The sequence below is a fragment of the Eriocheir sinensis genome, chromosome 17 (assembly GCF_024679095.1).
Source record: "Eriocheir sinensis breed Jianghai 21 chromosome 17, ASM2467909v1, whole genome shotgun sequence".
Classification (NCBI taxonomy): Eukaryota; Metazoa; Arthropoda; class Malacostraca; order Decapoda; family Varunidae; genus Eriocheir; species Eriocheir sinensis.
Genome location: NC_066525.1, coordinates 287,995 through 310,109, shown reverse-complemented (window position 1 = coordinate 310,109; position 22,115 = coordinate 287,995). Strand labels below are relative to the sequence as shown.

Here is a 22,115-nt window from a genome sequence, read left to right as displayed (position 1 = left end):
GCGGAAAGGAAGCGTCGAGGGTCGTTCATGATTTTAATTTCCGAAGCGAATTTTCAGCGGGAGTTTTTTTGCTGACATTGGAGAAGCAAGAAATCATATGAATAAGTAAATCAATAGACAGGTAGATAGATAGAGATATACTGAGAGAGAGAGAAGAGACTGTGTGGGTATGTATGTATGTATGTATGTATGTATGTATATGTGTGTGGGTGTGGGTGGGTGGGTGAAGAGTGTGTGTTTCCGCCACTCAACTCCACTCACCTTGCCTTCCCTTCCTCCCTCGCCTCCGGGTCGTCAGTTTTTTCTATCTCTCGCCGATGTTAATATTGGGTCTGTATTGAAGCAGTGTTAGGTTTCTCCCGCTCCTCGTAACCACTTGAGGCCATGACGGTGTTGGCTGTCCTTGATGGAGCCCCGAGGAGAGAAAAAAAGACAGGTAGAGAAAAAGATATAGAAAGAGATAGGTACTTAGATAGATAGATAGAGAGAGAGAGAGAGAGAGAGAGAGAGAGAGAGAGAGAGAGAGAGTGATTAATGACCGTACGTTACAATCATTCACTATACAGATTACAAATGAAGAACACACACACACACACACACACACACACACACACACACACACACACACACACACACACACACACACACACACACGAGTCCAATACCCAAGCCCAGTGTGTTGCGTGTGCACCCGTAGGTGTGGAGTGCCCCCCCATCAACTCTAGCGACGGGGACCTCCTGCGTCACATCCCGCCCGGAGAGACAGCGCTGGGCACCCTCGTCACCTTCATCTGCGAGCACGGGGCGAGGCTGGTGGGCGCCGCGCAGGCCACGTGTCTCCCCTCTGGCTTGTGGTCCGCCCCGCCGCCTCGATGCGAAAGTAAGGAAGCTAAAGAACAGTACAGAATTAGACTTGTAACTAATGGTTTAAGGTGTAGTATTTACGGTAGTCTTTCGTCTTTAGAACTGAGTGGGGCTTGTAGCAAAGGGTTTAATTAAGGTAAAGTAAATAGGCTACAGTACCTCTTTCATCTACAGAACTGAGTAGATCTTGTAGTAAATAGTTTGAGGTCCATTCTTAAGCGTCTTGGACTCCCAATACGACTGTTTCCCAAGGCCACATAGAAGATTAACCGGGTTTTCATGGGTGTTTTTTTCCAGTTCATGGCGCAGAAGTCGTGTAAAACTGTCATAATATATCATAAAACAGTTCATGTAAACCCCAGCAACTTCCATAAGGTAGCGAGACGTTTAAGAATACAGGCTTAAGTCTCTTTTTGGGGATTGTAGTGTCAGAATCAAAGATGATGTCAATATTTACGTTCATTTCTGTCCTTGAGTGATGACCCGCTTGCCCCTCCTCGGCCACCCCCCTGTTCACCTTTCCCCCGCGGCAGAGGCGAGGTGCCCCTCCCCCGGCGTACCCGAGCATGGCGTGGTGGGCAGCGCGGGGCCGTTCAGCGCCGGGGACGTGGTGGAGATCAAGTGCAAGAGTCGCTACATGATCGCCGGCGAGCCTTTGTTGGTCTGCCAGGACGACGGGACCTGGTCGAGGCCCCTCCCCAAGTGTGCGTACCAACCGAGGGCGTGAATCACCTTCAGGCACCCCACCCCTCCACTCTGCCCCCTCCTTGCCCCAAGCCCAGTCCCCTGACCTTTATTGTCCTGTAGAGCAGTGTTCTTCAAACCCTCGTGACTGCGACCCACTTTGCTTTGATGCATTGCCTTCACGGCCCCTTTGAGAGTGCTACTAAGAGCTGTGTGCCTCCCGTTACTTGGTCTTGAGTTGTTGAGTTGTGAAGTGTCGCCCCGTGAGTCTATAGTCCCTCGTGAGCCTTGGGTGGGGCGCGTCCGTGCTTTGAAGAACCCTGCTGTAGAGTCCGAGCACTAGTTGTAACCCCCGTCGCTGCCCTGTGAGATCGTTGGTTGGTTGGTTGGTGTGTCCCGTGCGGCAGCGGCAGCACCCTCGCTCACCCCGTGCCTCCCTCCCGCGCAGGCGCTGAGGTGTGCACGTACCCGGGCATCAATATCTCCGGCACGATGAGCTCCGTCAAGTTCTACTACGCCGTGCTGGACACCATCACGTACGCGTGCAGCGACGGCTTCCTTCTGCACGGCGAGCACACCATCACCTGTCAGGAGGGCGGCAGGTGGTCGGCGCCCGTGCCCACCTGCCTACCGACGCCCTGAAGACCAGTCATCACTACCACCACCATCTGTCTACCGCCTACCACGCCCTGAAGCCTGAAGCCTGCGCCCTCCGCCCCGCACGGCCGTACTGCGAAGCCTAGCCCTGTGCCCCCTCTGTCTAAGGCATAAAGAGGATCTAATACTATACCCAATCTTGTATCCGTGACTATAAAAGATGCAATGCGACTCTCTTCTTGTCTCTTGGAATTGATGGATACTACAGCATTTAGTCGTGTGTCCTCATGTCCCTCTGTGCTACTCGAACCCTTTGGTACAGGAATCCTCATGTTATCCGTGACTCTAATAAGGGATGTGATTACCTACCTTCTTGTCTCTTGGAATTGATACTTCTGCAACATATACTCGTGTTTCCTCATGTCCTTCAACTCCGCTATACGACTCCTCCACTCTTGCTAAAAAGGTGTTTGTCCATTGCAAGTTCCATCCCCTCTTGAAGTGAACTCTTGAAGTGGTCAATAGCCTTCTGTTTCCATATCTCCCGGTTCTCTTTCTTTCTCTAGATGTATATGTATGTAGCTGTGGGTGTACATACTTGCTCTATCTTCATCTCTCTGTATAAAAAAGTGGATGGGTATACTGTCATTATATTCGTGTGAGACAGAGATGGTATGTGTGTTTGTGTGTGTGTGTGTGTGTGTGTGTGTGTGTGTGTGTGTGAGTGTGTGTATGGGACCTCACAGCCCATATCCCTGCCTCTCTAACGGTGACCTTCTCCCTTGAGGTCGTGTGTGTATATCTATGTTTTCTCGCGGCGAAGAAGAGGTCACTGAAGCTGGTTAGAAGGAGGTTTCGGCGCCCCAGTTCTCGGTATTAAGCTATTCTCCCTCTGTATCACTCCTCGGCCTGCTGGTGAACTCATTCCTTGTAGTACATCAATGGACAATAACTGTTTTACTCTTACTCTACCGTGGCACTGCATCGAACTACCGGGTGAACGCTATGGGGCACATTATCAAACCTGTCGGCGCCCAAGCTCATAAGGCATTCATAGAGGTTGTGGGCATATCCAGTGGTAGTTGAATGACCCTGGTAGTAGTCTGACCCTTCCTCTGTATTGTGAACCCAAAGAAACACTCATGAGAACCAGACTGATCTCCTTTTCGGTTCACAAGCCCTACGAAAGTCTTGTCAAATGTGTGCTTGAGCGAAGATATGTTTAAGAATATAGTCCCAGAGGTCGGTATAGTCAGACGCCTTCGACACTCACATCAACCATTTCCAAAGGCCAAAAAGGAGATCAGTCGGGTTGCAATGGGCGGTACTTTAGGTTCACGGTACAGAAGAAGGGTCAGACTACCACCAGGGTCAGAAAACTACCCATGGAAAGGCCTACCACAACCCCTACGAAAGCCTTGTCAAGTGTGTGTTCTTGAGCGACGATATGTTTAGTAAGCTGACGGGATGAGTTCGCCAGCTGGTCGGCCGTTGTTGTGGAGGTGATCATTTATAACTTCCACTCCCCCCCTCCCACCACGGAAATAAGAGGATATGGAAGAGAATTTGAAGGAGAGAGAGAAGAAGAAAGAGAAGTGCCGTAGGAGGAGAAGGAGGAGGACGAGAGAAACCCCCCTCGTCTATGAAGGGTCTGTCTCTGTACACTGTGGCTTTTGTGGCTACCTCAGTGTTCAATAAAGGTCTGTGAATGTGTCCTGTTTCAACCCCGTCTGTGTGTGTGTGTGTGTGTGTGTTGAGGTTTGTCTGTCTAGTGGGAGAAGGGGGAAGGTTTTGAGGGTTCATTATTTTTGCGGTTTTTTGTGATATTTTGTTTGTGTTTTGTTCGTTTTTCTTTTGTTTTTTTCGTTATTCATTTGTTTATTATCTTTTCCCCGTTCTTTTTCGTGTTCTAGCTCTTCTAATTATTCTCGTTCTTGTTTTTCTTTATCTTATTCTCCTTATTATTATTACCTATTATTGTTATTATTATTTAGTCAGTAGTAGTAGTAGTAGTAGTAGTAGTAGTAGTAGTAGCCTAGTCGTCACAATAGAAAAAAAAATCAGAAAGAATCGTAGCGTATAAAAGAAAACAAGAAAACAAGCTTAATAAGGTAAGAAAAAACAAGAAAAACAAGATTACCACGGCAGGAAAGGCAAGAAAAGATAAGTAAACTAGGCCCATAACAACCCATTAGATCATTACCTACAACCACACCTCGATCGCTCTTCTCCAACTTCCTCGATAAAAACAATAACAGGAGAATGAGTTTTAAGCTTCATCACAATCATTTACTCAGCCTATGAACGCGACCCACTCATAAAGCCCATCTTAGCTGAATAAGCCTAATAAAGTCGTAGAAACACATCCGAACACAAGATTGCAGGGCATCGGACACGGCGTTTAAAGTTTAAAGTTAAAGGAGCTGTCAGTTGTCACTCGGCACGTGGGGTGGGCGCACGCGGTCCCTTTAAACCGCGGAAGTGACGGCACATCTACCCACGGCCATGAGACAGGTATGTGACAGCTGTGTTTACGGAGGAGGAGGCGAGGTGAGGAGTCATGTATTTGCGTGGCTGGTACACTCTTTCCTGTTAGACTGATGGTTACTAGAATACATATTAGAAGTACCGTAGTAGTAATTCTCGATAAAAAAAAAGACACCACCATCCGAAATTGACCTCTCTTTTGGCCACTTTATACTCGTATTAATCGCTATATGAGAGCAACAGTTAGCGAGCTTTTTTTTTTTTTTTTACATCTTTTTTTTGTTGCCCTTGAGTTGCTCTGTACAGTAAAAAAAAAATGGTGACCGCGTGTGGGGGTTACATGTGCGCTCTGTAGTCAAATTTTAGTTCCACACTTTATCGAGACTTGGTTCACATTTTACCACTGTTTCGGGATTTACCGCCCATCCACCCACCCTGGCAAATCATCCTCATCCTGGGTTGGTATACTTAGATGGGTTAACTGTTTCCATGCTTCTTCAACGTTTGTAGAAAAGATATATGAAGAGCTAGTGATGTTTCATAAGGTAGGTAATGAAATACTGGCACGGTACTAAAACGAATCTTCACCTGTACATGTTTTCTTCTTTTACATCAATCAGTTCTAAAGGGCAGAAGAGAGGTTAAGCGCATCCCCACGAGTGTTTCTTTACGTTCATGGTGCAGAAACTTTGTCAAACTACCACTAGTGTCACGAAACTACCCAGGGAAACGCCCACCTATCTTACGAATGCTTTGTTAAATGCATGTGTGCTTAGGCGCCGAAAGGTTTAATTACCTCACCCAACATGACCTTTACCCACCATGACCTCACCCAAAATGACCTTTACCCAACATGACCTTCACCCACAAGAATACGACCCAAGGCTGATGTTGTCTTGAGCTTGTCTTGAATACCTTCCCTGTGTTTCCTCGGGTTATATCGCCAATAACAAGCCAACAGTCAGTCAATAAGCCAGCAATCAGTCTGTCAGAGAAGGAAACACGAGATATCAGGGCGTTAACAAAAGCAATCTTCACCTCTGTGTGTTAGTATATCAAAGTGGAGTATGTTCAGTGATGGCTACTTTTGTTCAAGGGTGTTAAAGCCTTTAAGGGGCATTCCTTGGTGGAAGCGGGGTTGAGGTTCTGGCAGGGGGGAGGGTGAGGTCCTGGGAGGGAGGGGGGGTTGAGGTCCTATCAGAAGGGGGTTGAGATCATGCCATGGGGGGGGGTTCGAGTTCCTGGCAGTGGTGGGGTTGAGGTCCTGGCAGGGAGGGGGTGGAGGTCCTGGCATGGGGGGTTGAGGTCCTGGCATGGGGGGTTGAGGTTCTGTCAGGGAGGGAGTGAAGTCCTGTCAGTGGGAGGCTGAGGTCACGATGGGAGGGGGTTGACATCCTACTAAGGGGGAGGGGGTGAAGCCCTGTGGGGGGGCGGAGGTCATGGTGGGAGGGGGTTGACATCCTAGCAAGGGGAGGCAGCTGCAGTCCTGGCATGGGAAGGGCTGAGGTCCTGGCAGACTTCATTCATCTGCGTTTCATAGGAGCCAGTATTATATAAGTATCAGACACCTCGAAACCCAAAACTAACATCTCTTCTGGCCTCTTGTAGCTTCTTAGTGAGAGGCAGCACCCACTTGTTTCTCTAGTAGGGCTGTATATGGTCTTGGCTACCAGGCTCAGAGATTCTTTCATCACCTTCATGTGGCTGGGTCTGGCCGCATGTGGAGGTGCTCTGAACAGCATCTGCTGTAGACCAAGGACACAGAATACACACAACTACAAAACTGTTCTTTATTGGCCTGGTGGAGGAAAGAGTACATTACCAACACACAACAACACCAGTGATAAAAATAACTGACCAATATCAAAATACCACAACCTTGTTCTTGAGTACAAAACATGAAGCTTTCATGTTTGGCCGACAACGAATTACATATAGAAAAAAAAATGCCGACACAACACACAGCTGTTATAAAAAATACACGTAAAACAGACACCAATTAAATGAATAGAAAATTTAAGTAAAAATAAAAAATTCCTTTATCAGGGCTGACAGTTGTGTAAATTCACATTAGACAGCAAACCGCTGCTCTAATAAGATCAGCCGAAAAAATGTTTGTTTTCCATCCAGCGCAGACCTGGCTGCACCTCCTTTCTTGGCAGATATTGACATTCTGTTAATACACTCCGCAATAAAGGAGAAAGACAATAATTCTACCTCAGCATTCACACAGGCACTCACAACCTAAAATAATGTCATCAATTTTGACTATCAAGTGGGTGTGCACAAAGTTTCATACTGAGGGGAAGAGGTCTGTGCCCACACCGCTCCCTATTGTAGCTGCTGAGTGTACTGGGAGGCAGGCCACCGCCACCTCACACCCACAAGCTGCAGCTTTTATCACTGTGGCATGCACTTGCTGGCAGCCAAAGTAACTTCTATGCATACTGCATACTAAGTGAATAGAGGCTACATGCAGCAAGATAGTACAGAAACAGTTGGTCTTCACCTGACCCAGAAATCATTTTTGTAACTCTCAATAGTGCCCATGCTAGCCTCTGCACCTACAGACTGCTCTACAGCAATATATAGCAATGCATATAAATGGCTTACAGTGTACATAGTGCAGCTGTAATTACATAAGGAAAGCAAGCTAAAGTTATTTCACAGCCAACAGATCACCACTAGGCATATACTGTACTGGTAAATTTTCACCGCACAAACTGTGTAACTCATTTTTTCGAAGCAAACTGTTTCCAGGTCTACTCTCAAGAACATTTACCTTGATAGCCCTGGGAGGTACATTTTGCATCAGGCTTCAGCATTTTCCAGCTGAGCCCATACCAATAAATCTTTTAGTGTCCAAAAATAATGTCCAAGTCATGCGTGTGATCAGTGTGCAAAGCAACGTGCAGAAGAACCCAAAACCCAGAAGACAGAACATTCCCTGTCTCCACAGTGGAACTAATGGATTAGTATTCTCTAGAGAACATAACAAACTTGACGATGAACACTCATCACACAAGATGGGCATCAACAAGACAATGTCCCATCAAAGGACTGGCCTGTCTCCTGCCCTACACAACAGCACGGTGGGCGTGGACCTGCTTGATGAAGTTGTAAAGCAGCGTGTGGAACATTTCCGGCTGGTCCAGGTATGCCGGGTGTTTGGCCCCGGGCAGCTGGACGGCCTGGGAGGTGGGGATGTTGGACAGGTCATCTCGGGAGGTAGGGCCGAGCCCAGCGTCCTTCTCACCATAGATGATGAGGGTTGGAACCTGCAGGAAGGCCAGGGGGGTGAAGATTGAGTAGAACCTTATGGTTTGAGCAGCAGAGCAGGCTGTCATCATGCCAGAAGCTCCTGCCTGCCTTCCTCTGTGTTATAAATTCCTAGAGCAAGTCCCTTATCAAATCCACTGTTCCGAGGTCAGTGATCAGGAAAGGAACATGAGACAACAATACTATGAAAAACTTTATAACTAGATCAACTTGCATGTGCTTAGAACTGCAGCCTAACCCCCATGATGCTAAGCTGCCCCATGACAAGTCTGTACATAGCTTTATATAAGGCTGGATGACATGCATGGAAGAATTAGTTAATAAAAATGCAAACCTGTATAATACTGCTCATTCATATACAGGATATCCTACCGAGACAAAGAATGCAATGAGTAGACACAAAAGCTTGGCGTACTGAGCAGAGTTAAAAATAAGAACGTACAATTTGATACCTGTGCATGAATTAGGTTAGTCTATTTGGCTTACCTGAAGAGGCTGTGTCAGGTATCCAGAGACAAGGGGTGAGGAGAGAACATAGTGGCCTTACCTGGTGCTTCTGAGGTACTATTGAAGGTGTTGTGGAATGACTTGCGATGCTGTTAGATTAGATGTTCTTCCTCGTATTTCATAATCACTTCCCTTCAATGTTATATTATACCTATTGTACCTTTGTCTATGTTACTACAGCTACTACTACTACTACTACTACTACTATTACTGTTCTTCACTTCCTCTTTATCTTCTTTTTTCTCTTCGTTCTTTCTCTATCATCATTCTTCATCCCTCCTCCTCCTCCTCCTCCTCCTCCTCCTCCTCCTCTTCCTTCTTTCACTACCCTCATTATCTCTTATTTCTTCACCTCTTCCCTTCTTCCCTATCCTTAATCTGTAGCTCTCCTCCTCCTCCTCCTCCTTTTCCCCTCCCCCCCTTCACTATCTCCACTATCCTCCCATCCACTATCTCCCCATCCTCACCCGTATTGACTGAAGGCGATGGGCTGGTATCTCATCCGTGGCGTCCACCGCGATGGGCACAAAGCCGTCAAACTCATGTGGCTGCAGCAGGAGCATGGGGAGGGAGAACACGCCAGAGAAGGAAGGGGACACCACCACGCAGGGCGGCAGGTTCAGGGCGATGAGGAAGGACTGGAGCCACGTGCGACGCAACTCCACGCCCAGTTCCTGCCGCCCACTGTTCCCAAAGCCTGTGTGTGGGGTGTGGGTGTGTGGGTGGTGGTGGGATGTCTATGTGGTTGTGGTCTGTATTTTCAAATGTATCAGTCTCCCATTACGGCTATTTCCCAAGGCCACAGAGAAGATTAACTGGGTTTCCATTGGTCTTTTTCCCTTTCAAGGCCCAAAAGCCGTGTACATCTATCACCAGCATCACAAAACGGTCCTTGGAAATCCCAGTAAGTTCTATGAGAGGCTTTTCATGTAGGGGTACCCATTTACTGACCAGTCCAAAAGGGAGGATGAACAGCTGGGTGGGGTGCACACTGACTACCCAGGCCAGGATTCAAACCCAGACCCTCGGATTCATAGCTAAGCATGTCTCTTCCTCCCCCTCCCCCCCAAAAAAAAGGTAAGCCAAATAAATAAAAATAAAGTAAATAAAAGAAAATAAATCAACAAAACAAAGAATATGCAAACCAGTGTGGGTGCTGCACTCGCCACGGAGGTCAAGAGTCTTTCATGCAGGAGTTTCAGGCCAAGACGAAGGAACAGAGAACTCACCTTGTAGGACACTGTAGTAGGGAAAGTCACCTGGCAGTCCCTATAGCCTTAACAGTAGGTTCATGCCATACCTGTACTATACTTTATGCAGTACCGGTACCTCTGAGCCTGGGATTAGTTTAGCTCTTTCACATCATCATCTATACAACTTGATAACTTCCTTTTCAAGATATATAAGTACAGTAGACCCTCAATTTAGCACTACCTTTTTGAGATGACTCCAATACACACACACACACACACACACACACACACACACACACGTCTCACCACTCCCAAAACGATAACTCCCATTGACGTAACACCTCCATTTAGAAGATATGTCTTGGAAGGTAGGGAAGAGGAGTGAAGAGGAGGAGGAGGAGAAGTACAGGAAGAGAATGGGGAAGCAGGGAAATGATGAAGAAAGTAGGAAATAGAGAAGGTAATGAAAGAGGAAGGGGAAGGAGGAGGAGAAGGTACCATATATGACTGTATGCAACATTGTGGAAAAAAACATATCACCGACTGCCTCAACAAGCGACCCTGAAGGTATATATAGTGTGACTCTCTCTCTCCCCTTACCTGCAGCTCTGGGTACTTGGCCTTGCCCCTCTCAGTGCCAACAGGAGCCACAGGGACATATCCGGCCAGGTCCTCGGGGTGCTGAGTGAGGAAGGGGATCGAGTAGCCCCCACTCATGGAAGGGGAGACCAGAATGGGGCTGCTGACACTCAACTGGGCCAGGAGGGAGCGGAGGTATTCGGCCTTGTCCTTTACAGCCCCAGCATCCTTGGACTCCCCGAAGCCTTGAGCCAGACAGAGACGGTACAACACAGGGGGATGCACATGCCAGTTACTATATGGAGCTTAGGTGAGTTACCATACGTCAAGGGCCTGCTGGATGGTGTTGTCTGTGAGCTTTTGATGACACTGAGACTACCTTGGCAAGTTACTGAGATCGCCTTGGCCAGTGGTGAAGTTTAGCATTGACGATGATGTAAGTTAAAGTCCTATTGGTCAAGGTCAAAGTTATGCAATGTTTCCACAGCTCATGTTAGACTATTTCAACTGCTACAGGACAACTACCACCCAGCGATGACCCGACACAAACACAAAACTGAACAAATTGGAGTGAAAACATGAATGAATTAAGTCAAATGGGAGACTACATGACGCTACTTCCTTTACCTCATGATATATTGATTAGAGTGTTTTGTGCAAGGGATGTGAAGGTGCACAGGACTACCTACACTAACTACACTAAAACACAGTGACATGATTAACAAAGGCAGGTGCGACATAGTGAATCCAAAGTTAAATAGAGCAAAAATACAGATGAGAGTGATATTTAAATTTGAAAAGCCACCAAAAAACATAAAAAAAGGAAATAAAAGAGAAAAATCACCTACATAAAAAGTGACATAATATATAAACTGAATGAAAATATTTTAAAATAAGAAAAAAAAATTGAAATACTATGGCTTATATGTTTGAAGGAACCCAACTTGTACTTATTATTATTATTATTATTATTATTGATAGTAAAGCTTATTCCCATTATCAAGTAGGTTAGTTATATTAGTGGGAAGTAATATGATCAGTTGATTCTTAATATAATTCAATAGTAAGGGGACATAAGATGCTTTTCATATATGGATAAAATATGTGAGAATTATATATACAGGTGATTTAAAAGATTATGAGGCAAGGGAAAAACACACACACACACACACACACACACACACACACACATCCCCCCCCTGACACACACATCCTCACCCATACCTCAATCACACACCATCTCTCATAACCTCTCTCTAACACTCACCAGGCAGGTCCACAGCAATGACCCTGTGTCCCATCGCTGCCAGGAGGTTGATGGTGTTGAGTTCCAGCCAGGTAGCAGACTTGAAGGCCGCCCCGTGGAGCAGCACCACCACCTCCCCACTCGCCTCCACCCCCGCGGGAACCTGGGCCTCACGGTAGAAGGTGTTGGCGCCCTATTGAGGAAGGATGGATGGAGAGGTGAGAAGTGTGGCTGTTCTTGCTTGCTATTGATTTTGATGTGGCATAGTTTTTTTTTTGTTTTGTTTTTTTACAGTAAATGAGACGGCTCAAGGGCAACAAAAAGAGTGCAGAGGAAAAAAAAAAAAAGTCCTCTACCTACCGCTCACTAAGGATATAAGTGAGCTTTTCTTTATTTTAATGTGGCATAGTTAAGTTTGTTTCAATTTTAATGTGGCATAGTTAAGCTTATTTCGATTTTAATGTGGCATAGTTAAGCTTGTTTTTGATTTTAATGTGACATAGTTAAGCTTGTTTTTTATTTTAATGTGGCATAGTTAAGCTTGTTTTTGATTTTAATGTGGCATAGTTAAGCTTGTTTTTTATTTTAATGTGGCATAGTTAAGCTTGTTTTTTATTTTAATGTGGCATAGTTAAGCTTGTTTTTTATTTTAATGTGGCATAGTTAAGCTTGTTTTGATTTTAATGTGGCATAGTTAAGCTTGTTTCTATTTTAATGTAGCATAGCTGAGCTGGTTTTGATTTTAATATAGCATAGTTAAGCTTGTTTTGATTTTAATGTGACTCAGTTAAGCTCAAAATGTACTGTATCTTATAAGTTCATTATACCGTAGTCTCCTTACGTCCTTGTATATCGGAAAATTACACTGCATAGGCATTTAAAGTGAATTTGATTTATGTCCATTCACTGATAGCATGAATCATCCAGTTAGTTAGTAGCCCTTTCAGTCAGTACTGTAACTCACCATGATTTTGTGGGTGGGTGAAGCAACGTGCCTCCTTACGCATGCTCCCTGTTTAGTTAGTGGGCCTGTAAACTTTTCAATCAGTGTGGGGTGGAGTCTGGGGGTGAGTGAAGTGACGCACCCCCTGCTGTATGCTCCCTGTTAGTTAGCTGGTCTTTTTTCAATCAGTGTGGGGTGGAGTCAGGGGGTGAGTGAAGCAACGCAACCCCTTACGTACGCTCCCTGTTGGTTAGTGGGCCAAAGCTAGTGTGCCATAGCTTACCATGATGTTGACGTTGTTGGTGGTGACAGTGACTTTGGGTGCCGCCTCTGTGACCGATGCTGGGATGCTCTCAGACTGGAAGTTGAAGGTGTGCCAGAACCTCGGGTCAGCCATGGTCCTGCCGCTGGTGTCACGCTGTGGGGGGAGGAAGGGAGGAGGGATGTTAGGGTCACTATTCACTCTCTCATTCGTAATCATTTTTCTGCATTTGTTTCTCTGTGTTTCTCGACCTTTTTACTTCTTTTCATTTTTTCATTGTTGTTTTTTTTCGTATTTTCTTTAATTAATCTTGTTGCCTTGCCGTTAAAGTCGCAATGCTCGGGAAGATATTGGTTACATCACTCTCTCGTTCACCATTATTCTCCTTCTTTAACGCTTCTTGGCGAGTCTCAATTTATACCTGTTTTTCGTCCTGCCATTAAAGTTGCGCTGTTTGCGATAATGACATTTTTTCACTTTCTCATTTTGTGTCACTTCCGTTCATGGTTATTTTCCTTTTTATAGTTTTGGTTCTCTTTCTATGTGTGTGTGTGTGTGTGTGTGTGTGTGTGTGTGTGTGTGTGTGTGTGTGTGTGTGTGTGTGTGTGTGTGTGTGTGTGTGTGTGTGTGTGTTTGTGACCTTGTCCTCTTGTTGGTGTTGTGTTGTATATGGAAATGACAGGTTACTTTACTTACTCCATCTGCCATATATACATTCATAATTCATTCCTTTTTTCTCATTTTCTTTCTCATTTCGCATTATTTCTTTATGCTTTGTTCTGCCACTGATGTCAGATTGTGTATGGTAATGATGGTTGCTTCCCTTACTCCACCATCTGCCATATTCCCATTACTTCCCTAACTCCACCATCTGCCATATTCCCATTCATAATTCTGTCCCTTTTTCTTGCTCCATGTCTTTAATAACTGTCTGTACTTTGTGTCTCGGGCAGAAGAGAATGAAAGGAAAGAGATGAATAAGGGAATAGGATCTACTTTTCTTACTATAAAACATCACTTGTTCTTTATCATTCCCTATCAGAGGCTTTCCATAAATCACAACTGACTTCCTTGCTTCATTCCACCACTGCAGGCTTTTATATCACTCCTTTTCATGCCCTGTAGCTCCCTTCCTTACCTACAGGCATTTCTGTGTACATTATTTACAAGGGGGTGATACAATACCTCTGAGCTGGTGGTGAGGTGTGGTGTGTGTTGCCGTGGTGATGCACTGCAGGAGGAGCTAAGTTATCAATCACCATGACTTGCGGGTTTTTGACAAGTGTGTGTGTGTGTGTGTGTGTGTGTGTGTGTGTGTGTGTGCAGTCATGTCTCACTTGGTTTAGATTCTCATAGTTAAAACATTATATTCTTTCTTGGCATGATTCTCTTTTTAATATATATCATCAAGGTATATTCAAGTATATACCCTTCATTTATTTACTTAACTTGATTTCTTCCATCTAATAATACTGTGATCTTATTATGAATAGTAGGAATCAGGATTGTTTGAACTAAACAACCTAACCTAACCTAACAAAACCCCAAACAGTTACTATAAGTCTTGACTCAGAAAATTCATATATGCTTCCTTACTAATGAGACTATCAATAAAACAAAATGAGCTCATTCTTTGTTGATTTATACCATAAGGGGCTGGCTCTGACGCATTTGAAGAAATAAAAAAAACTAGAAAATATCATGACTCAAGTGAGAGAGAGCACCAGGAGGAGGAAAACTATGCCAGCCAACCTTGACGTGAAGGGCATCAACAGCCGCCGCAGAAGGCTGTTCCAACACTGCACCCAGCTTGAGGGTCTTGGCCGGTGCTCTGAAGGCGGAGAACACAAGGCAGAGCACGGCCACTGCCATCACCATTGCCATGACCCGGTGAGGCGTCATGGGCATCTTGGTCATCAGGAGGCTTGGGGACATACGGGCAGTGCTCTCTCAGGCCTTGGCAAGGACCTGCAGAGGAAGGAGAATATGAGGAGACAGTTTACCATAATTCTGCCTCTCATGACCTGCCTCAAAACATGACCCAATTAGCATTTTGGTCATTTTTCCTCACGAAAGGCATCCAGCCAGTAATTCTTCGCTCAGAGAGGTCGCTTTCTCCGTCTTGCATTGCCTCACATCCCCCGTAGTAACCCGGTAGCTGCGTGGATCATGTTTCTTAAAGGCCCCTCTAAGCAAATTAAGGAGAAAAAATCATCACTCACACAAACCATTTCATAATATATATAAACGCATTTGTGATCAGTTTATGCATCATCTATTTAGGAGGGTTTATAACATGGCAAAAATTTGGCCCATCGCTGCTACATGGTAAAGCCACAAATTTGGCATGTCGCTGCTACCGGGTTAAGGCAAGGGCAGCAGCTGAAAAGTTATGCCCTTAATATTTCATGGAAGGCTGACGTGCGGTGATTAGCGCTCTCGCCTCACGCCCATGATATCCCAGCTTTGATTCCTGGGCAGAGAGATTCAGATAGGCAGTCTCCTTTAATCTGTGCCCACTGTCCACTCGGCCCTGACTGGGCGCCGCGTGTCAGTTGGGGGCTGTGTTCCGCCTCCTGGGTGTGTGGGTGTAAGGGTCCACCCGTTCACAAAGGTCCATCACCAGGACTCCACCGCTCAATCAGGGAGAATATGCTGCAGAGTTTTCTTCTTTAGTGTTTTAGGGGTCTGGTTAGGTTACTTGCGGCTGTCATTGTCAAGATCTGACAGCCCGTGCCTCAGTTCTTCCTGGCGGAGGCGTGGAAGACAAGGAGGTGGTGGAAGGGGAGGTGGTGAAGGAGGACGAGGTTACAGTAAATGTCCCTAGGGTGGGGGCTAGATCCTGTCAACCCAGACCTCTGCAGGAAGGTCTGAATACACTAGAGGGATTGGAAGGGGGCTGGTTAGGCTGTTCTTGGCCTGGGAATGTTAAGCCTGGTTAGGGATGCTGTGAGGCTGGTGTGGGCGTGGAAAGTCTTCTTCTGGGGTGTTTTGAGGGCTTAGTTAGGCTGTTCTTGGCCTGGGAATGTTAAGCCTAGTTAGGGATGCTGTGAGGCTGGTGCGGGAGAGGAACTACTTCTGTGGTGGTGTTGAGATTAAGGGCTTAGTTATGCTGTTCTTGACCTATGTTCTTATGTTCTTATGTAAATGTTAAGCCTGGTTAGAGATGCTGTGAGGCTGGTGCGGGAGGGGAACTTCTATGGTGTTTAGAGAGAGATTATTACGGGTCTAGTTAGGCTGTTCTTGGCCTGGGAATGTTAAGCCTAGTTAGGGATGCTCTGAGGCTGGTGTGGGCGTGGAAAGCCTTCTTCTGTGGTGTTTTAAGGGCTTAGTTAGGCTGTCGTTACCTTCTTTTCTTACTACGTGACACACAAACACCTTCCACTCCACCTTCGGGTTGTCACTGACTCGGCTCTTGTTTAGGGTCTCTCATTAGCTTATTCTAAATTTTTCTTTATATTTCCTTGATGTAAGTGTTCAAGGGGAGTTCAGGCTTTAATATCATGTACTAAAACTCAAGCAGTCATTTTTTTATCAAGCAGTCATTTTTTTATCAGAGCCGAAATGGGAGATTGAGTTGGCTATTGAAATCTTGCTTGAGTCACCTTATATATAGTGTGTTTGTCTTAAAGTGATCCAATGTGCGTTATAAGTGTTGCAGTAACCATATCCTTGTCCTGGAAAGCCTGGCACGGCACGGCACTTGACACGGGACGAAAAATTATAGTGGGACATTTCGGCACGGTCCAACGCGTCTCGGTATAGCCTATCAGTTTTTCCTATGTACATGTGTTGCCTCCAGCTTCGATCCTCTGCTTTTAATATCTTACTAGAAGTGTGCTTCCTGGTTGTTAGGATGACGCAACACAAGGTTAAATTATGAGGTTTATTCACATTTGCTACCTACACATGCATGTACTAATAGTTGTATAATCCCACACTGTCCAGCCTGGGAGTTAGGATGGCATGTTCCTCCCTTCTCCCTTGTTGTTTACCTGCAACAATAAACTGTCAATCAATCAATCAGTCAATGTTGTTATATATTGGTAGCGAGCTTACTGAGTTAAGCAACAATATTCTTTACAATTCATCATTCTGTTGGAAATGGTAGCGAGCTGACTGAAGTTAATTAACAATATTGTTTACAATTCATCATTCTGTTGGTAATGGTAGCGAGCTGACTGAAGTTAACTAACAATACTATTTACAATTAATCATTCTGTTGGTAATGGTAGCGAGCTGACTGAAGTTAACTAACAATATTATTTACAATTCATCATTCTGTTGGTAATGGTACGTAGCGAGCTGACTGAAGTAACAATCCTAATTAATAATTATCACTCATCACTCCTATTCATCTTAAAGGGCTCACTCATCTCTTCAGACTATTACAACTACATGAAAGATATGGTACACTGGCCATAGACTATAAACACCTAACCGTTGCTAAATAACAAGCTACCCTATAATCAGGGTTCAATGATACATGATTATTACAGAAAAAATGTTTCCTACCACTGATATGTGTTCACAGGGATGATCATGGAGGCAAGGTAGTCATGGGGGTTCAGGACACCAAGGAGGTGGTCACGAGTCCCCACAAGCATTGGATTATACAAATGATACTAACAAGAAAAAATATCCTTTTCTATTACCGAGTTAATCATGGGATAAGACATTCGTGCGGGTCTAAGATACCAGAGGGTGGGCATGGAAGCCCAACAAGGGGGAACTTCACATACTAACACAACATTAAGGGGGTAACCGCCCAGTCAGTAGGGAACCTGGCGTGAGGAAAGGCGAGGCTTGACTCAGTTAACCGTTATAGGTATAATAATAACATTGTAACACTAAATAATCACTGTCCGTTGGAATTAACTTCACACGTACCTGGCGTGAGGGGAGGCGAGGCTTGACTGATAGGCAGGTCTCAGCGCCTTCCCTAATTCGACTCCTCCTCCCCCCCCACCCCTTCCTTTTGGCGTGGCTGCCGGCTAAACTAGCGTACCGAACGGTGGTTGTAGTTACAGATACTTGGCCTGTTCCGCTAACTCAGGAGTTCTCTCTCACGTGACTTGGGTGAAAAATTCCTCCTCGTTGTTCCCCGTATAAGAAAAACCTAGCTTACTCATCCTCGGCACCTTCACTATGAGTCAGACCCACGCGATGCTGACCCTTCACTGGTACGTCTGTCTGTCTGAATGTCTGCCCTGCCGCACCATCACCTAATTCACAGTTAATACCTTAATTATTCAAGAGGATCGATTGTTCTGGGTTTCCCCGCATTACATAGGCTATGTTCCTATGTATATATGTTAGGCGTGGGGTGTGGGTGTGGGCGTGGTGTGGTCGTGGGTGTAACTGGTCTTGGTGGGCGTGGGTGTGGGTGGACGTGGGCGTGGTGTGGGCGTGGGTGTGGGTGGACGTGGGCGTGGTGTGGGCGTGGGTGTAACTGGTCTTGGTGGGCATGGGTGTGGCTGATCATGGGTTTGGTTGGTCGTGGCGGGCGTGGGTATGGGTGGAAATGGGCGTGTGTGGGCGTGGGTGTGGCTGGTTGAGAACTACGCCATAGATTCATGCTTTTAAATTTTCTAACAAACACTTACTTATTGATTTCAACTCTCTCTTTCTTCGCTTATAACGTATTTCTTTGCCTTCTATTCGTTTTGTTACTACTCACTAACTAAAGGAAATTGTGTTAGTGAGGTAACGTTAGATGTAACAATTAAGGGAAAGAGACGAAGTGAATGAGACTGTAAGGGTAACTCGTATTGTTCATCGTAAAAGTTAGCTTAAGATGTGTTTACGTAGAAAAGTCTCTTCTTCTTTTTCTTCTTCTTCTTCATCTTCTTTCTCTTTTTCTTCTTCTTCTTCTTCTTCTTCTGCTGTTTCTGCTTTGTATCGCTTCGTAGGTCCTCCGGAGTGAAGCTATCTTGGTTCCTCGTATCCTCATCACGGAAGCCGCAGAGTAATGTAAACGCGGCTGGCTTGGTCCGTGGAGTTTACCGCATCCCTGCTTATACATAGGTGACGCCCCGCTCGTAACACATTGTCTTTTAGGAATTGAAGTGTTTGTGACAGTTTAGTGGAGTCTTGCTAAAAGAAGTCTTGTCATGAGCCTGCTTGTGCTAAACGCGGCGTAAGATTTCCAGAGATTTTGTTGAAGCTTACTAAAAGATTAACATTTTGCGTATAATATATTCACCTCATAGCATAACCACCACCACATAGCATTACCACCACCACGTAACACAACCACCACCACCAACAACACCAACAACAACTGGAATCCACACCCACTCACACAGACGGACCTTCTTTAACGGACCATTTACGCTGCGTTATAGGTGGAGTTAACGCCCAATTCCACCTCATAAAGAAGAATTAGTGCCCGTTTATCACGTGTCTCATCCGCCCCTTTGTTCTTCGCGGGGGATTCCTTCAAAGGGGTGTCCAGCTTTTTCTTGGTCCAGTCCTGCTCAGAGTTTTCCTCCTTATATATCTTTGTCACCCTTCTGTTGGTGTTACTCTTGTCCCTTTCACTCTCTTGTGGGGCGTGCAGTGCATGGGTTCAAATCATAGGGGGGACATTTTACAACCCAGTGGAAGCTTTAAGCGTTAGTAAAGGGGTAGTACTTGAAGATGAGAAAGAGAAAGCATGCATGAGTATTGTATGTGTGTGTGTGGGTGGGTGGGTGAATGTGGGTGTCTTATAAGTATGATATCAAACACAACTGCTATTATGAAGACGTGGGGAGTACAATTCACAGGTTCGAATCATGGGTGGGGGCACCTTACAACCTCTCAGAACCTTTACTAGTGACGTGTAGGAAAGTAGACAGATAAAATAACAAAAAATATTAAGGGAGCGGTTGAAACGTTAAAAAAAATCGTAAAATATAAAAGCATGTAAGCTAAGAAAATGAGTTAGTGAATATATGAACGGAAAATAAGATAGCTAATGTGGTCGTATGCTATTATGCAGACTTTTATTACCACTGTTATTATTTCATCAACGTTTTAGACTCTAAGAAATGTAATAACGATACCAGCAACAGTGAGAAACGAGGTTCACGATACGAAATTTATTAAAGTGCAGAAAAGCGCTCGACTCAGCCTTCCATGTTCGTGTTTAATTAAACGAGAGATAAAACATCAGTGATATAACGAGCCTGAGTGAACAACCAAAAAATATATATAAATGTTTCAAGGTTATTGTTGAGACTTTAAACAAACACGAGATAAAGAAAAAATAATAAAGCTGAAAGAGAGAGAGAGAGAGAGAGAGAGAGAGAGAGAGAGAGAGAGAGAGAGAGAGAGAGAGAGAGAGAGAGAGAGAGAGAGAGAGAGAGAGAGAGAGAGACTAGGTAGATAAGTAAATAGTAGTAGTAGTAGTAGTAGCAGTAGTAGTAGTAGTAGTAGTAGTAGGAGGAGGAGGAGGAGGAGGAGAAGGAGGAGGAGGAGGAAGAATATGATGATGATGATAATGAAGAGGAGGAGGAGGAGGAGGAGGAAGAGGATTAATCACCATCCTTTCCTCTCTGTGTGATGACGTGTACGAGACGCGTATAACAGCCTTGCCTTGCGTCTTTTCCTGGTAAGGGGAAGAGCACGGTGGAGGCAGCGGCGGTTTTGGTGGCGGTGTCAAATTCCCTGTTCCCTTGTATAGTGAAAGCCCTCTTGAATACCATGGCTGCTAAACGTCTTACCGGTGGTGCTGGTGGTGGTGTTGGTGTCGGTCCATACATATATCCTCTAATGGTGTTGGTGGTGCTGATCCCGGTGTTAAGGGCGGACAAGGCTGGTGTAGATGACCTTCCGTCCACACATGTCTCTAAAGGTCTGTTTCATTGATCTTGGAAGGTGGTTGTCTTAATAAACGTCAATAATTTAAACTCCAGTACGATTATAACTTCTAATTCTTAACAGGATGTCTATAAAAAGTACCCTAGTGTCTCTTAATATCACTCTATGTCGCTATTTACCATATAAGCTTTTAATTCCATCATCTGTAATACCCATAAACATACCCCAGTACCTCTATAACTCTTTGGCATTATTTCCTATTTTGATCGTACGGCAGGCACTCATATATATACCTAACCCCTTTCCGTGCCTTTCCTTCCTTCCTCAGAGCTACACGTGCTGGCCCTGGTTGAGGAGGAGACGGAGGAGGAGGAGGAGGACGAGAAGGAGCCGGGGAAGGAACAGTCACTCTCTCACTTCCTGCACTCCGCCTGCAAACTCGGCTTCCCTAGCGTTGAGGTGGGTAAGGGAAGCCTTGATTTGAGTTAGAAGTTATATTAAGTTGATTCAAGCTATGATTAATCAGATACATCTTAAGAGGCAATTAGTTTCAGTCTTTCCAAACATCTTTTTTATCATGTAGAATAAAATATAATGAGGGAGATTGGTGTTCCTAAGAGTGTTATTAGCTTACATACCCGGGGAGATAGCCTTTGCAACGGCCTCAATAAATAATGAATAATAAAATAACAAATAATGAGAGGTATTGAAATTTTATAGAGGATTATTAGTCTCAGATACCAGTTAGCTTGTGATGAATGGATGGATACCTGGCCTGTTAGCTCACCTGGTTTCCCTTGTTTGCAGGTGCTAAGGGGGAGGTGGAGCAGGTGTGGGGCGGCGGCGGCGGCGGTGGTGGAGGCGGAGGAGATAGGGGTGGACAAGTGTGAGTGGAAGAACATGCTGGAATCGCGTCTAAGTAATCTGCCGCCTGAGGATTTTGTTGTCGTGGCTAATCTGTAAGTGTGTGTGTGTGTGTGTGTGTGTGTGTGTGTGTGTGTGTGTGTGTGTGTGTGTGTGTCTCTCTCTCTCTCTCTCTCTCTCTCTCTCTCTCTCTCTCTCTCTCTCTCTCTCTCTCTCTCTCTCTCTCTCTCTCTCTCTCTCTCTCTCTCTCTCTCTCTCTCTCTCTCTCTCTCTCTCACACACACACACACACACACACACACCATTTGTCACCTCACAGCTTGCTCAAATCGGCTATTGAGAGAGAGAGAGAGAGAGAGAGAGAGAGAGAGAGAGAGAGAGAGAGAGAGAGAGAGAGAGAGAGAGAGAGAATTTATGGTTCCTGTAATTATTCCTTTTTTTCCTTCTCTCTCTCTCTCTCTCTCTCTCTCTCTCTCTCTCTCTCTCTCTCTCTCTCTCTCTCTCTCTCTCTCTCTCTCTCTCTCAATCTCTCTCTCTGTCACTCTCTCTCTCTCTCTCTCTCTCTCTCTCTCTCTCTCTCTCTCTCTCTCTCTCTCTCTCTCTCTCTCTCTCTCTCTCTCTCTCTCTCTCTCTCTCTCTCTCTCTCTCTCTCTCTCTCTCTCTCTCTCTCTCTCATTGCATGTGGTTCCCTTCCATTAATATAAACGAATCTTCCTTATTTTCTTCATGCTCTGCAAGAATATATTTTTTTTCCAATCCATTCCTCAGGCGCGCGGGCGAGTTCGTGTTCCTGGTGCAGCGTTA

The 22,115-nt window shown here is 45.2% G+C and overlaps 2 protein-coding genes across 5 annotated transcripts in view; one reads left to right on the top strand and one right to left on the bottom strand.

Annotated features, from left to right (window-relative positions):
* LOC126999691 (uncharacterized) overlaps positions 1 to 3,856 on the top strand; it is an 84,858-nt gene extending 81,002 nt beyond the window's left edge. For all 3 annotated transcript variants that reach the window (XM_050862429.1, XM_050862428.1, XM_050862427.1), the window contains 3 exons: positions 698 to 880; positions 1,398 to 1,568; positions 1,997 to 3,856. In XM_050862429.1, the coding sequence (XP_050718386.1) occupies positions 698 to 880; positions 1,398 to 1,568; positions 1,997 to 2,190 (548 nt within the window). In that variant the 3' untranslated portion in view covers positions 2,191 to 3,856. The remainder of the gene's footprint in view (positions 1 to 697; positions 881 to 1,397; positions 1,569 to 1,996) is intronic.
* Positions 3,857 to 6,408: 2,552 nt separating this feature from the next.
* Positions 6,409 to 17,555, bottom strand: LOC126999690 (putative protein-lysine deacylase ABHD14B). 2 transcript variants are annotated; one of them, XM_050862425.1, is made up of 6 exons: positions 15,989 to 16,125; positions 14,394 to 14,609; positions 12,663 to 12,797; positions 11,458 to 11,629; positions 10,212 to 10,435; positions 6,409 to 7,910 (listed from the first exon to the last, which is right to left on the bottom strand). In XM_050862425.1, exons 2-6 carry the CDS (start codon positions 14,574 to 14,576, stop codon positions 7,710 to 7,712), a joined length of 915 nt encoding a protein of 304 aa, XP_050718382.1. In that variant the 5' UTR covers positions 14,577 to 14,609; positions 15,989 to 16,125; the 3' UTR covers positions 6,409 to 7,709. The 2 variants fall into 2 exon arrangements, with proteins under 2 accessions (XP_050718382.1, XP_050718383.1); XM_050862426.1 differs by lacking the exons at positions 6,409 to 7,910; positions 10,212 to 10,435; positions 15,989 to 16,125 and adding exons at positions 8,853 to 9,115; positions 17,532 to 17,555.
* Positions 17,556 to 22,115: the final 4,560 nt, after the last annotated feature.